Source organism: Oryctolagus cuniculus, chromosome X, assembly GCF_964237555.1.
Source record: "Oryctolagus cuniculus chromosome X, mOryCun1.1, whole genome shotgun sequence".
NCBI classification, from domain to species: Eukaryota; Metazoa; Chordata; class Mammalia; order Lagomorpha; family Leporidae; genus Oryctolagus; species Oryctolagus cuniculus.
The window spans coordinates 64,922,582-64,937,387 of record NC_091453.1 but is presented as its reverse complement, the minus strand read 5'-3'; the positions used below and the strand labels follow the sequence as shown (position 1 = coordinate 64,937,387).

Genomic DNA, 14,806 nt, shown 5'->3' with positions numbered 1-14,806 from the left:
CTGTAATATGTTATTCATTATTTTGAAAAAGGTATTCACAAGAATTTTGCAGTATGCCCTCAAGAATGTCGAAGATCTACTACACAGTGATAGCTTTACTTACTCAGCATGAAACAGTAAACTGAAACTTGTCTCTAACTCTCAAATAAAATAAATCTTTAAAAAAATGATGTTTTATTCTAAACATTTTTAATACTTATTTTGTAAAATGTACTTCAAATACCCCTATTATTTCAAGTGAAGGATAGAGAACATTATTCAAGTTTTGCCTTAAGACACTGGGATGTGTAATTATGATCATCAATTATTATACTGTGTTACAATACAGTGATGGCCTTGAGGGATCTTCTCTTAGGAAAAGCCATTTACCCCTACATTAAGTGGCCTAATGTCCACACTCAGCTCGTTGATAGTCTTCTCTTTTGCTAGTCTACCATCACCTAAAATAGCAGCATGTTGGAGCCCAGGGGTCCTTTTGGGATCACCTAGTCCAAACCATTCATGTTTTACTAATGGTAAAGTAGAGGCCCAAAGTAGAGACATCACTTTTTCAGTATCACATAGCAAGCTAAATGGCAAAGGCAGAAGAAGCAGAACCTTTGTTTCTGCATAGTTCTCGGTGTTCTTGCCTCTAGTACAAAGTACTATGACAGAAATACCAGAAAACAAAGTTGTCAAAATACATAAAAATAAAACAAGATTTTTGGTTTACGTGAGTCAGTCCTGCTTAATGACTTCTCATATAAAGCAAGTCTTTTTGACAGTTGTTTTGGCCCTAGCCCCTTTCACATAGTGATTCCAAGTTTGTGACCATGACTCAAAAGACTAAGGATGCCACAATCTGGCAAGTCCAAGAGAAGGTACTGGTTTTCCACGCTGGTACCAATTATAGACGAATGGATTTTCTCAACAGTCTTCCACCTCCCTGGACATTCTCTCCAAGCTCTTCCTGCTTACCAGGACTTTAACAGCTAACTTTCCCATGTAAATGAAGACATATAGAAAATTATCCAAGTTCACCTCTTGATCCACATTCTAACTGGCAACGAGCAGAACAGAGTCTTAAAAGGAATCTTTAACCGTTAACACATTACTTTATTTTCTTTAAAAACAGATAGCTCTTCATCTCCTGGTTCACTCCTCAAATGCCAGCAACAGCCAGCATTGGACCACATCAAAGCCAAAAATTCAATCCAGGTCTTCCACGTGAGTGACAGAGACGCAAGTACTTGACTCATCATCTGATGCTTCACAGGTTGTAAATTAACAGAAACTGGATCCAAAGAGGAACCAGGACTAGAAGCAGGCACTCTGATATGAGATACAGAAGCCCCAAGCCACATCTTAACTATTGTATTTTTTTTTTAATTTATTTGACAGGTAGAGTTATATACAGTGAGAGAGAGAGGACAGAGAGAAAGGTCTTCCCTCCATTGGCTCACTCCCCAAATGGCCAGCACGGCCGGCACTGCGCCGATATGAAGCCAAGAGCCAGGTGCCCCTCCCTGGTCTCCCATGCGGGTGCAGGCACCCAAGCACTTAGGCCATCCTCCACTGCCTTCCCGGGCCACAGCAGAGAGCTGGACTGGAAGAGGAGCAACTGGGACCAGAACCGGCACCCATATGGGATGCCAGCGCCGCAGGTGGAGGATTAATCAAGTGAACCACAGCGCCGGCCCAAGCATCTTAACTGCTGTGCTATATTCCTGCCCTCAACAACCTTTTACTTTGAGAAGTTCCAAAAATGAAACTAAGGAAACTAGGAACTGAAAATGAGATGATTTTGTCTGCACTGAAAAATCTCACCTTAGTCATCAGAAATTATCAACCTCAATTGTCATAAAGGACAGATAGCTGAGGTATCAAAAAGTACCACTCAAAAGGCCACAGTTTAACTCTCACTATACTGTAGTCAGATAATATTCAATACACACAAAAAATAATCACACAAGAAACTTAGCAAATATTTCTGATTTCTTTAAAGTATCTAACGTTTCCATTGAAATCACATTCTTTTGTAAATCTTACTACACCAGCTCTGATCAAAGTTAGTGAGTTGCACCTTTTCATATGGAATGGCATTTAGTATTATGTAAATAATACATAATATTATTATATAAATAATACTGACATTTCAAAGGTTGGGCTTTTGCTGAAAAATCACAGAATATTAACTATGTTAATGAAATACACTAGTGACATGAAAGAAATGAACACTGCTGACAAAATGAAGCTTAAATTCCCAAACTTTTCATGGGCTCAGGTAATGCTTACCACTGTACCACAACAAGGATACGCAAGATGACTGAAGATATCTTGCAGAATCTCTAGTGTATCGGATTTTAAATTTTAATTACTATCAAAGTACACGAGATTCCATGTTCTAAACTTCTGGAATCTGTAACTACTGCAATGACTGCACTTTACCATGATTATTATCTTTCAACCCATCAACCATACACTTGAAAAATAAACTATTCAAATTATTTTAAAGCAGTGAATTTCTCACTTAGAGGGAGACTTAAAATATTCCTTCTTCCCACTGCTTTATCATAATTTTCAAAAATATGTACCAAAATGTTATGGCCACTCTTTTTTATTCAAAGTTGTAATCTACATTTTCCTACACTGAATGTTATCTAAGAAGGATGGCACAGCTGAAAGAAAATTGAAGTATGACTAAATAATCCTGGAGTTTAATTTTGGACTTTACCTTTCTCTAGCTTATCTATCAAACCATATGATCTTTGGTAAATTATTTCATCCCTTGAGGATTCTGTTTCAAAAATTGCAACTAATTAGTTGCAAAATGCAACTAATACCACTACCCAATCCTAACACAGGACTGTTGTAAAGATCAATGGAGAAAAAGTATTTAAAAGAATTTAGTAAATTGTAGACATTCATGTAAGACATTATTACTGTTATTACCTAAACCCAGAACACTGAGAGTTACATTTAAAAAAAGGCCAAGTCAGCATAGCAATTTGACATGTAGCAACCAATGCCATACAAATCCTTATTACTGGTTACTTCTGAATAAGTGTAAAAGAAAAGTTTATCCTAAATAAATATTTCATACCTGGCATAACAAAATACTTCCACATGTTGAATGGTTTTATCTTTTTTGCTAAGACCAATGGCTTCTTCATTTTCAAGGACCTGTTCTTGCCACTGTGAACTTTCATTCGTAGTGTCACCATTTTCCTAAACAAAACACCAATGAGAAGATTTAATTAAGCTGAGCATTCTGAAACTAGAATTTTCTAAGCAAATTTATATCTTGTCTTAACTCATGTTTTCCCTTTTATCCCACCAAAGCTCAAAGAATAACAACACTTCAGAGTCACTGAAGTGACTCTAACAGAGTGTACTAACTTCAAAAGGAAAGAAGAAGAAAACAAAGTGAAAAATCTATGCTATCAAAAACTTGCTTTGGTTTAGAGATTTCTATCAGGATGTGTTACATTTTGATACACTCATTAGAATGTGGCTTATTTTTTCTCTTTTTAATGCCTGAAAGACACACACAGGGACAAAGACAGAGTTCCCATCTGCTGGTTCATTTCTCAAATGCTCACAATAATACTTAGCTGTAGCAGAAGTTGGGATCCAGGAACTCAATCCTGGTCTCCCAAATAGGAGTCAAAATCTAATCACTTGAGCTATCATCTATTATTGTTACTTCTCAGGGTGTGCAACAGAAGAGAGCTGGAATCAAGAGTGGACTTTGAACTCAAACCCAGGCACCCCAATTATGGAATGTGGGCATCCCAACTGGTGTTATAACCACTAGGTCAGTTATCTCATTTTTAAAAAATTAATTAGTTAATTAGAGAGGCAGAAGGAGAGAGAGAGAATTTGAGTGCACACACAGTCTCAACCACTGGTTTACTCCCCAAATGCCCAAATGGCTGGGTGGGGCCAAAGGTGGCAAAAAGCTGGGAACTGGGTATTCAATCCAGGTTTCTTATGTGTGTGGTAGGAACCCAATTACTTGAGCCATTACCACTATCTCCCAGAGTCTGCAACATCTGCAATGAACCAGCTGATGGGCACTTCCTCTGCCTCTCTCTCATTCTCTTTGTCAGTCTGACTCTTTAGTAAATAAAATAAATAACAAGCACAATTTATCATTTTAAATTGAAGAAAAGTTTTGGTAGACTTATTAAACATAAGCAGAAGAAGAAGTGAAGTACAAGAACTCTGAATGTGGAGACATGGAGTTACCAGTCTGAGAAAGAATCTTGTGGACCAAGAAGCGAATGAAGGGGAAAAGGACACAGTGACAGAATCAAGACCCTGGCATGAAACAAGCATTAAAATAAACCCTTAAAAAATATTAACCAATACCAAAATTTATTTTTTTTAAATCCTCTCACTCACCAAAACTTTTCCACTCAGGAAAACAGAGGTTTTCCTTTCAATTGTTGTTCTGAGAATTCAGACTAAATTTTCTCATGGAAGTACTAAACATGCCAATTATGAGATGGACCTGACAAACACAACCCAAGGGCAAGGTTCAAAAAAGGATCTCTGACCTAAACTTAAATACATGACTATTTTAAGCATACAGATAAAAAGTTGAATGTCTACTTATTAAATTTACTCTTGGCTTAATATGCAGTTTGAATTAATATATGAAATGCTACTTTAAAATACTTCACACTTCTCCACACACTCATTTCATGGAAACAGCATTTCACCGCATCATCAATATCAACTGTCTTTGTTATCATGAAAGCTACTTTTTTGAGAAACATACAACAGTAAAGCAATCAATGCAACTACAATACTTAACATGGTGCTTGGCATATGATAAACGCTTAATACATCAAGAGCTATCTTAGGCATAGCTAACTGAATGTAACTTTCTGGAATCCTTTCCCAATACTTTAAACTCTTTGGAGAGATAGCAGTTTCTGATTCTTTTTTTTTTTTTTTTTTTTTTTTTTTTTTTGGACAGGCAGAGTGGACAGTGAGAGAGAGAGACAGAGAGAGAAAGGTCTTCCTTTTGCCGTTGGATCACCCTCCAATGGCCGCTGCTGCAGCTGGCGCACCGCACTGATCCGATGGCAGGAGCCAGGAGCCAGCTGCTTTTTTTTCCTGGTCTCCCATGGGGTGCAGGGCCCAAGCACCTGGGCCATCCTCCACTGCACTCCCTGGCCATAGCAGAGAGCTGGCCTGGAAGAGGGGCAACCGGGACAGAATCCGGCGCCCCAACCGGGACTAGAACCCGGTGTGCCGGCGCCGCAAGGTGGAGGATTAGCCTATTGAGCCACGGCGCCGGCTAGTTTCTGATTCAATGTGTGATGCTCTTAGCAGGAATTTCATTTCAAGACACATTACTCATTTGTAACAAATTTGTCTTTTAAGTCAGTCATAAAAAACTGGTGAACTCCATAACATAAGCAGTTCCCTATATGATGCTGTAAACAATCTTCAGAAAGCTTCTTTGCAATGATATGCAATAGTTGTAATAATGATATCCTATGCTTAGAAAAAAAAGATAAATCATATCAAATCTATTTCTTTGCTTTTTCTATTGTTCCATATACATGCAAAGCCACCACTGACTGCAAAATACCAAATTAATGTATCTTTCCCAAATAATGGATCTTTGTTTTTTGAAAAAAGATTTATTTATTTGAAAAGCAGCCTTAAAGAGACAAGAGAAGGAGGGAAGGGAGAAGGAGAGGAAGGTAGTGAGGGAGGGAGGGAAGATCTTCCACTTGCTAGTTCACTCCCCAAATAGCCACAATGGAGGAGTCTGACAGAGGCAGAGTCTGAGTCAGTCAGAAGCCAGGAGCCTTGTGGGTCGCTCAAGTGGGTGGCAGGGGCCCAAGCATTTGGACCATATTCACTGCTTTCCTAGGTACATTAGCAGGGAGCTGGATCAGAAGTGGAGCAGACAGGACTAGAACCGGTGCTGATATGGGATGCTGACACTGCAGGCAGCAGCTTAACCCACTGTACCACAACACTGGCACTTCGTTTTTGGGTGTTGCTATTGTTCAAAATATATTAATTGAAATAAAAGCTAGCAATATGTGGGATTTTACAAGGACTTTTTTCTGAATAATGATTTTGGGAGAAAATGTTGCCTTATATTTAGGCATATAGAGTAATTAGGAAATGTTATCAAGAATATACAATGTCCTCTCCCAGCAACATATCCATTTATATTTATTTACATTTTTAAAGTAACATGTATATTATGAATGCATCAGAAAAGTATCAGTTGGAAAGGGGGTTATGTATATTGCTTGTTAAATGAATAGGGGCTAGCATTGTGGCACAGTGGGTTAAGCCACAGCTTGCAACATCAGCATCTTACACCAAAGTATAGATTCTTGTACTGGCTACTGTGATTCTTTAGATCCAGCTTCCTGCTAATGCATCTGGGAAGACCAAGGATGATGGCTCAACTGCTTAGGCCACTGCCACCCATGTAGGAGACATGGATGGAGTTCTTGATTCATGGCTCCAGCCTGCTCCAGCTCCTGGCTTGGATATTGCGGCCATTTGAGAAGTAAACCAACAGACGGAAGATGGATCTCTCTCTCTTCCCCTCTCTCCCTCTCTCCCTCCCTCTCCCTCTGTTGTTCTGCCTTTCAAATAAATAAACGAAAATAAATCTTTTAAAATATAAGTGAATAAAAACAAGGTATCAATTGTGTATTACAGATGAATCTTGAGGTTTTTTTCTTCAATGTAAAGTTACTATGTGACACAAAATACAACCTAACAAATTAAAAGATGAGATAAGAACTTTACCTGGTATTCCTTTATCCAGGACAACAGTCCTGAAAAGCTAAAACTGGCCCAGTTTCCTCCATAGTAGTTTCTTCTGTTACAATAAAAAAATAAGAATAAACATCATAAAAATCAAGACACTGTTTATCATCAACAAAGCATCCCTGACACTTCAATCCATTTCATTTTCTAATGTTGATGCCTCTAAAGATCAAAAGCACACATAATTGGGATGCTGATACATGAGGAAATAGTAGTCTTAGAACTGGGCCTCTCAGATTCCAAAAGAAACTTTTCCTTATAGAAGGAGTTAAAAAAAAATGTATCGCACTGAACAAGTAACATGAATGTGTATGACTCCTGGGTTAACAAAAATAACTCAGAAAAAACTCTTGATAAATCTCAAGGAATGTCACTGAAAAACTACTCCGTTTTCTGAGGGCAGTTAGATCTGCACCATCAAATCCATCTCCCACACTGACACGCATGGCTACTCTAGATCAATGAAATGTCCTGTGCTATTCTTAGCCTTCAGGACCAAAATGAAAGTAAATCACGGGCCATGGTTATTCACAGCAAGACTTTCATGATACACAAAATAGGAACATGATTCCTACTGACAATTTGGTGAGCTATTATTCTTCATTCTACAGATCTGTGAAGATCATCTTGTTTTGGAGAACCCAAGGGTCTCCTAACTAGGATCAGGAACAGTCATTTGACAGTGGTTAAGATGCCACTAAGCAAATCCACATCCCATATCACAGTGCCTGGATTGAAGGCCCAGCTCTGTTGGGATTCCAGCTTCTTGCTAATGTCCACCCTGGGAAGCATCAGGTGTAGCTCAAGTACTTGAGTTTCTGCCACCCACATTAAAGACCTGGATTGAATTCCTGGCACCTGGCTTCCACCTGGCCCAGCCCCAACTATTGTGTGCATTTGTGGATTGAACCAGTGGTTGGAAGATCCCCACCCCTACTCCCTTTCAAATAAATAAATATAAACACCGTTAAAAGACACTGGAATTAAGCAGAGATTTCTGGCAGCCAGAACTCTCTAGTTCTAATACCACATACTGGGCTTCCCAAAACAATTCACATTTATTGATTCTGTGTGGTAAGCCCCAAATGCACTTGATTCCTTCTACAACATCCATTCTGATTCCGGCTGGGAAAGACTCTTGGTTTTCTTTTCATTTTCATTTTTGCTTCTCTGTACTTTCCTTTAATGAAATACAAATTCATAAAGCCTCTTTTTAAAATTAAACAAAAAATTAAACCTTCAATATGATACCAAAAATTACTCTTCCATAATGTCTCAAATTTCTGATTTATTTTTCCTCACTGTTGACATGGCCCTGAAGAGAACAGTTGGGTGCTTTACTTTATTTTTATTATTTAAGATGGAGAGAGAGAGAGAGAGAGAACTCTCTGTTGGTTCACTCCCCAAAAGCCTGAAATCACGCGGGGTGGGGGGTTACTAAAGCCAGGAACTGGGTCTCACACATGGGTGGCAGGGAACCAACTGCTTGAGCCAACTTCTGCTGCCTCCCTGGGTATGCACTAGTAGGAAACTAGAATCAGGAGAGATGTCAGCTTTTGGTTATTTGTTTGATTTTGAACGAAAGTAATCACCATTTTGCTCTAATAGAGAAAAGGGTTAAATTAAAGTTAGGTCTATTAATACAGATCAAGATCATTATTTAGAAAGAACAGATCAGAAAAAGCATAAGTTCATACATTGGAATCCCCACAGTTTTGAAATAAACATAGAATTTCAGCTATACTGGCAATTCAAAATGCCCTTCCCCTCCGTATTCCCACAACCACACAGTCGCTAAAATGTTGAAATCAGAAAACCTGCCAGCTGTGATCCCTCTTATCAAAGAGAGCAGTGGAAGGAGAAAGTAGGCAAAGACAGGTATGGAGAAGTGGCAGGAAGTACAAGAGGGATGTTGGTATTGGTAGCTTTCCCATAGCAATCTATATCCTTATCTCCTTTTAGAACAATATACTTCTGTTACCTCTTCCCATTTCCAAATATTCAACAAAAGCAGAAAATGTACTAGGTGTTAGTGAAAAAAAATTTCTGAATCCAATGTCTCTATAGTTTTTGTTGCACATTTAGATTTCTTTTAAGCCACCCTAAGGTTCTCAGTGAGTAGCACTGGCTAATGGGTGAAAGCTTTAAAACAGAAGTAAAACGTTTTTGAATGGACATATCTATTCATAAAAATATTACCTAAAGTCTAACACTGTGGTTAAACCGAAGTTTCTTAGGGTACAGATATAAAACCTATTAATAAACTGTACTTTTTTTACTTAGTAAATATAAATTTCCAAAGTACAGTTTATGGATTACAATGGCTTCCCCCCCCATAATTTCCCTCCCACTCACACCCCTCCCATCTCCCGCTCCCTCTCCCATTCCATTCACATCAAGATTCATTTTCAATTATCTTTATATACAGAAGATCAATTTAGTATATATTAAGTAAAGGTTTCATCGGTTTGCACCCACACAGAAACACAAAGTGTAAAATACTGTTTCAGTACTAGTTATAGCATTACTTCACATTGGACAAATAAACTGTACTTTATCAAAATATAAACATGTTCACAAAATCTATCATTTAAAAAAAAAGGCCAGGTGCAAACAAGGAGAAATATTCACAAAACATAACTTACAATAGACAGGGTAATAGAAATTTGGTCTAGCAATTAAGTTGCTGGATTTCTGAGGGTCTAGATTTGCTTCCTGGCTCTGGATCTTGAATTCAGCTTCCTACTAGTACGGACTCTGGGAGGCAGCAGGTGATGTCTCAAATAATTGAGTTCCTGCCACCCTCATGGAAAACCTAGATTGCATCCCTAGCTCTGGCTTCAGCTCAGTCCAGTCCTGGCTTCTTCAGGCATTTAGAAAGTGAACCAGCAGATGAGAAAGTTCTCTCACTTGCTTGCTTCTCCCCACCCTCCTTAAGCTCCCCACCACTCTGCCTCTAAAGTAAATAAAATAAAAAAAAAATTGAAAAGGATAGGTATCCAGGATATATAAAGAGCTCTTCCAATTTTTAAAATAGATATTCAAATTTTTTTTTTTGACAGGTAGAGTGGACAGTGAGAGAGAGACAGAGAGAAAAGGTCTTCCTTTGCCGTTGGTTCACCCTCCAATGGCCACGGTGGCCAGCGCGCTGTGGCCAGTGCACCGCGCTGATCCGAAGCCAGGAGCCAGGTGTTTCTCCTGGTCTTCCATGGGGTGCAGGGCCCAAGCACTTGGGCCATCCTCCACTGCACTCCCTGGCCATAGCAGAGAGCTGGTCTGGAAGAGGGGCAACCGGGACAGAATCCGGTGCCCCAACCGGGAGTAGAACCTGGTGTGCCGGCGCTGCTAGGTGGAGGATTAGCCTATTGAGCCGCAGCGCCAGCGATATTCAAATTTAAAAACAGGCAGGATGAGGCATTTAGCTTAGCAGTTGAGATGCCAGTTAAGTCACCTGCATCTGTGTATCAAAGTACCTGGGTTCCATGCCAGGCAGCTGAGTCCTGCTTCCTAATGCAGACCCTCAGGATAATAGTGATGGCTCAGGTGGTAGGGTTTCTTGCCACCCACACTGGGGACCTGGATTGGCCCAGTCTCGGACATTGTGTGCATTAAAGTGTGAGCTATTAGGTGGGAAGCCTCCCCTATCAACCTTGGTTGCCCTCTGCCTCTCAAATAAATAAATAAAAAATGGGTCGGTGCTGTGGCATAGCAGGTAAAAGCCATCACTTGCAGCGCTGGCATCCCATATGGGCGCTGGTTAAAATCTTGGTTGCTTCACTTCCGAGCCAGCTCTCTGCTGTGGCCTGGGAGGGCAGTGGAAGATGGCCCAAGTCCTTGGGCCCCTGCACCCCTGTGGGAGACCCAGAAGAAGCTCCTGGCTCTTGGCTTCGGATTGGTGCATCTCCAACCATTGCAGCCATCTGGGGAGTGAACCAGCACATGGAAGACCACTCTCTCGCTCTGCTTCTCTGTAACTCTGCCTTTCAAATAAATAAATAAATAAATCTTTCATAAGAATGGGCAAAGGGGTTGAAAGGATGCTTCACAAAGAAGTGGTCAATGAGTACATGAAAAGGTGTTCAACATCTTTAGTCACTGGGTAACTGCCCATTAAAATAAGCATTAAAAATGAGCATGAGAAATCAGTACAAGTCCACCAAAATGGTAAGCAAGATTGACAATGCCAGGTATCGGTGTAGATGGCCAGAATGCTCACACACTGTGGTGGGAGTGTAATATGGTACAAAATATCTGGCAGTATCTTATAGAACTAAACATATACCTCCTGATAATATAATAATTGCACTCCTGGACAATTACACATGAGAAAAGCATATGTTCACAAAAAAGACTTCTATGTATCTTTCTAATAAAAAAAATCCCCAAAGTGATAACACAAGTATCCGTCAAGCAAAGAAGGGATAAATAAGCTGTGGTATATCCATTGGATGGATACCATTCACCAATTAAAAGGAATAAACTACTGATATTACAACATATATGAATTTCAAAAACATCATGCTGATCGAAAGTCTTACTCAAAAAGAGTACCTACTGTATGATTGCATCTCCTATTCAAAAAGAGTACCTACTATATGATTCCATCTAAATGAAGTTCTAGAACAACTAATCTATTATGAAAAAAAAAAATCACAAGAGTGCTTGCGGATTAGGACTAGGATTAGAAGTGGGAGCAGGATTTGACCATGAAGGGGTATGAAAGAACATTCTGGGATGATGACACTATTCTTTATCTTGATAAGGCTCTTAATTACACAAGGGTATGCATTTAAAGCTACTAAATAGTATCTTTAAGAGCTGTGCATGTCACCCTGAATTTTATCTGAAAAAAAAAATGTTAAAAAAAAAGAAAACTAGTGAATTCCAGTTAATGATATATGTGCTAAGATGACCAGGACAAAAGTTACTAGATGTGTACAACTAACTTCAAAATAAAAAAAATGATGAATGGATAATAGATGAATATATGAAAAGTTATGTGATAAAACAAACATACCAAAAAATATAGAATCTAGGTTGTGGACACAGAGATGCTCACAGTACAGTTTTTTCCCCCATTTCTTATGTTTGAAATTATTATAATAAAATATTAGAAAAACAAAAGTAATCTAACAAGAGTTTTCAAACACTGACCATGAAATGTCAATTTCCAAGTTATTTTCTATTACCAAAGCCTAAGAAAACTCTAAGAAGCACCATCTTGCTGTTTCTTTCCATCATTAAGTGACTTGAGGTCATTTTGTGGTCAGAATCTATTTTTCTCTCCTACACTTGGTCATATGGTTTTTGACAGAGCTAATTGGTTCTAGTATTTTTCCATGCAGCTCTCATTTTCAACTTTTCCTGTTGATGTGCTCTTAACATCAGCATCTGGTGATCTCATCCAATTATGTATATAAAAGGTGAAACATGGTTTTCATTACTGTGGTCTTTCTGACAAAAGGGGCAACATAATTATTACAAAATTCACTACAAAACCAGCACAAGCTATGTACACATTTTAAATGCTACACTATACCCCTAAAAACATGTATTACATGACAATCCAAAATGTAGAAATGAAAAATAAAAGCACAGATTTTGACTAAATTCATTTTGATATTTGTATTACAATTTTTCATGCCCATTAAAGACAAAAACAAGATGACAAAAAGAAAAAAATCAATACGACAATTTAATATGCTCTTTGGAGCAATACTGTAACAGAAATAAAAAAGTTCACAAAATACTTTCTCTTTAAAGATATAGCTTTAGAACTCTGACATTCAAATCCAATTTATACATTATTCTTTCTACTGTCTTTAAAACTGCTTTTGTAGGGAATAATAAGGCTAGGTTATTGGTTTTGTTTTTAAATCCCACAGAGTCTGATTTATTTTAAGGACAAAGTGAGAACTTCCTGACTTAGAAAAAAAATAAGAAAAGGGTTTGGTACGTGTTCTGCCAATTTTATGTCACAACTGCCTCTGTGCATGAAGGAAAAGACAAAGTACTTTATGGCAGAGGATGAAGTTTATTTCTATTGCCAGGAACACTATTTCATAGGATAAAAAAGACTTCCTTAAAACTAGAGTCTCACTATGGAACTAGAAGAGGAGTTATTCACAACATTTAAACAAACATAAAACTAAAGGTCTAAAGCCCTCTTTTGTTCTATGATTGGAACATGAACCAAAATTTCAGCTAAAATAGTAACATCTGAAATGGAATGTTTTTATTTTCAAAGACAAAGTCAATAATTACAATACTAAGGTATTAATTCTCCAATGTGCAAAACAACCATAAAACTGTTGAAAACATGGTTTTAATCTTTCTGACATTTCACATAGCATCCTTAGAGTACCATCTAAGCTTTTCCAGATATAATAAGGAAATGAGATGCACAAGTGACTCCATTAACACTAATCAGTAAAACAGAAAAAAAAAAAGCTTTGAAACAGTAATTCAAGATATTTCTCATCCTTTTCATAGTGTTTAACGTTAAACCATCACTTTGCTTAATGTCTCCAAACAGAAAATATATTACAGGTATACACAAGGAAAGTTGAACTGCATAAGGCTGAACATTAAACTCTTTAATTAGAGCCTATTAATTAAATCCTAACCATCTTCTTTCCCATTGTACATCATAATTACAATGCAGTATTGAATATTCAGCAGCAGGCATAGCTACATGATGCTAAACTACATATTGTACTGTGAAATGACTTCTATAAGCAAGTCCAAAAACATTGACAAAAGATGGAGTGGCTGACATTCACGGAAATTCATCTGGGGATCCTTTTAATTATTAAGAAACTTGGGAGTTGAAAAGGTTTTCAGGAAAGTAGCTGATAGAGTCCAAGCTCCCTCAGTGGAAAAGGGAAGCAGCAGAGCTCAAACTCTTACTGCCTTACTGTACATTCGCAGCTCTTACACTTCCTTTTCCTAGAGGAGTATTAATAACCACCTTCCCTATATCGCATTTTTAACTTTCCAAGTTGATTTCAGTTATTCTCATTGTAGCAGCCTTGTGAGGCAGAATGAAGAGGACACTGAGATCTGCCCAAGTACAGATTAGTCCTCAGTCAAGGCCAAACAGCTACAAATGGCAGGACTACAATTGAAACTCAGCTCTCCTGAATTCTAATCCCACCCATCATGACACAAAAATTCCCAAACTTCTATGCTGACTAGCATAATTTAGTTCACAAGATATTATAATGGTAGCTGTCATTTAATGAAGCAAACACTTACTGAATAACAACTGATCACTAAATTCACCATTTCCAAAATGTATTCCAGCAATAACAGTGGCTATTAATATACATTCCAAGAGGTGGGGGGTGGTGAGGGAGGAGCACAATGACAAAATAAATTTGGAAAACGCTAGGTTTAAAAAATTTAATTGGGGAAGGTCTCTGACCTAGCAGTTAAGACTGCTTGGGATGCCTGCATCCTATATCAGAGGGCCTAGGGTCGAGTCCTAGCTCAGCTCCTCATTCCAGCTTCCTATTAATGTACACCCTAAGAGGCAGCAGGTGATGGTTCAAGTAGTCGAGTCTCTGTCACCCACATGGGAGACTTGGATAAAGTTCTCAACTCCCAGCTTTGGCCTAAGCTGGACATGGCCCAGGCCTGGCTACTGTGGGCATTTGGGAAGTGAACCAGTAGATGGGAGTTCCTTCTGTCTCTCAAATAAAAATAAAGAAATTTTAAAAGTTAAAAACAATTTGTTCATGACATTAATTTTCAGCACCATGAAATATGTTAATGTCTATTGTAGCTCTCCCAAGACAGAACTACAGTCATCCCTATTTATCCATGGACAAATGGTTCCAAGACATCCCTCCCCATTCCAACACCAAAATCCACATATGCTCAAGTTCCTTATATAAAATGGTATACATCTACATATAACTTGTGCATATTCTCCCGTATTCTTTAAGTCATCTCTACATTACTTATAATATCTACTACAATATAAATATTATGTAAATAGTTGTTA

The 14,806-nt window shown here is 38.2% G+C and overlaps 1 protein-coding gene across 1 annotated transcript in view; it reads right to left on the bottom strand.

Moving 5' to 3' along the window:
• The window catches only part of CHM (CHM Rab escort protein), a 208,804-nt gene that overhangs the window by 124,258 nt on the left and 69,740 nt on the right, over positions 1-14,806 (bottom strand). Inside the window, exons 3-4 of the mRNA XM_008272993.4 lie at positions 6,778-6,850; positions 3,083-3,207 (exon numbers count right to left, since the gene is read on the bottom strand). Coding sequence (XP_008271215.2) covers positions 3,083-3,207; positions 6,778-6,850 — 198 coding nt within the window. The remainder of the gene's footprint in view (positions 1-3,082; positions 3,208-6,777; positions 6,851-14,806) is intronic.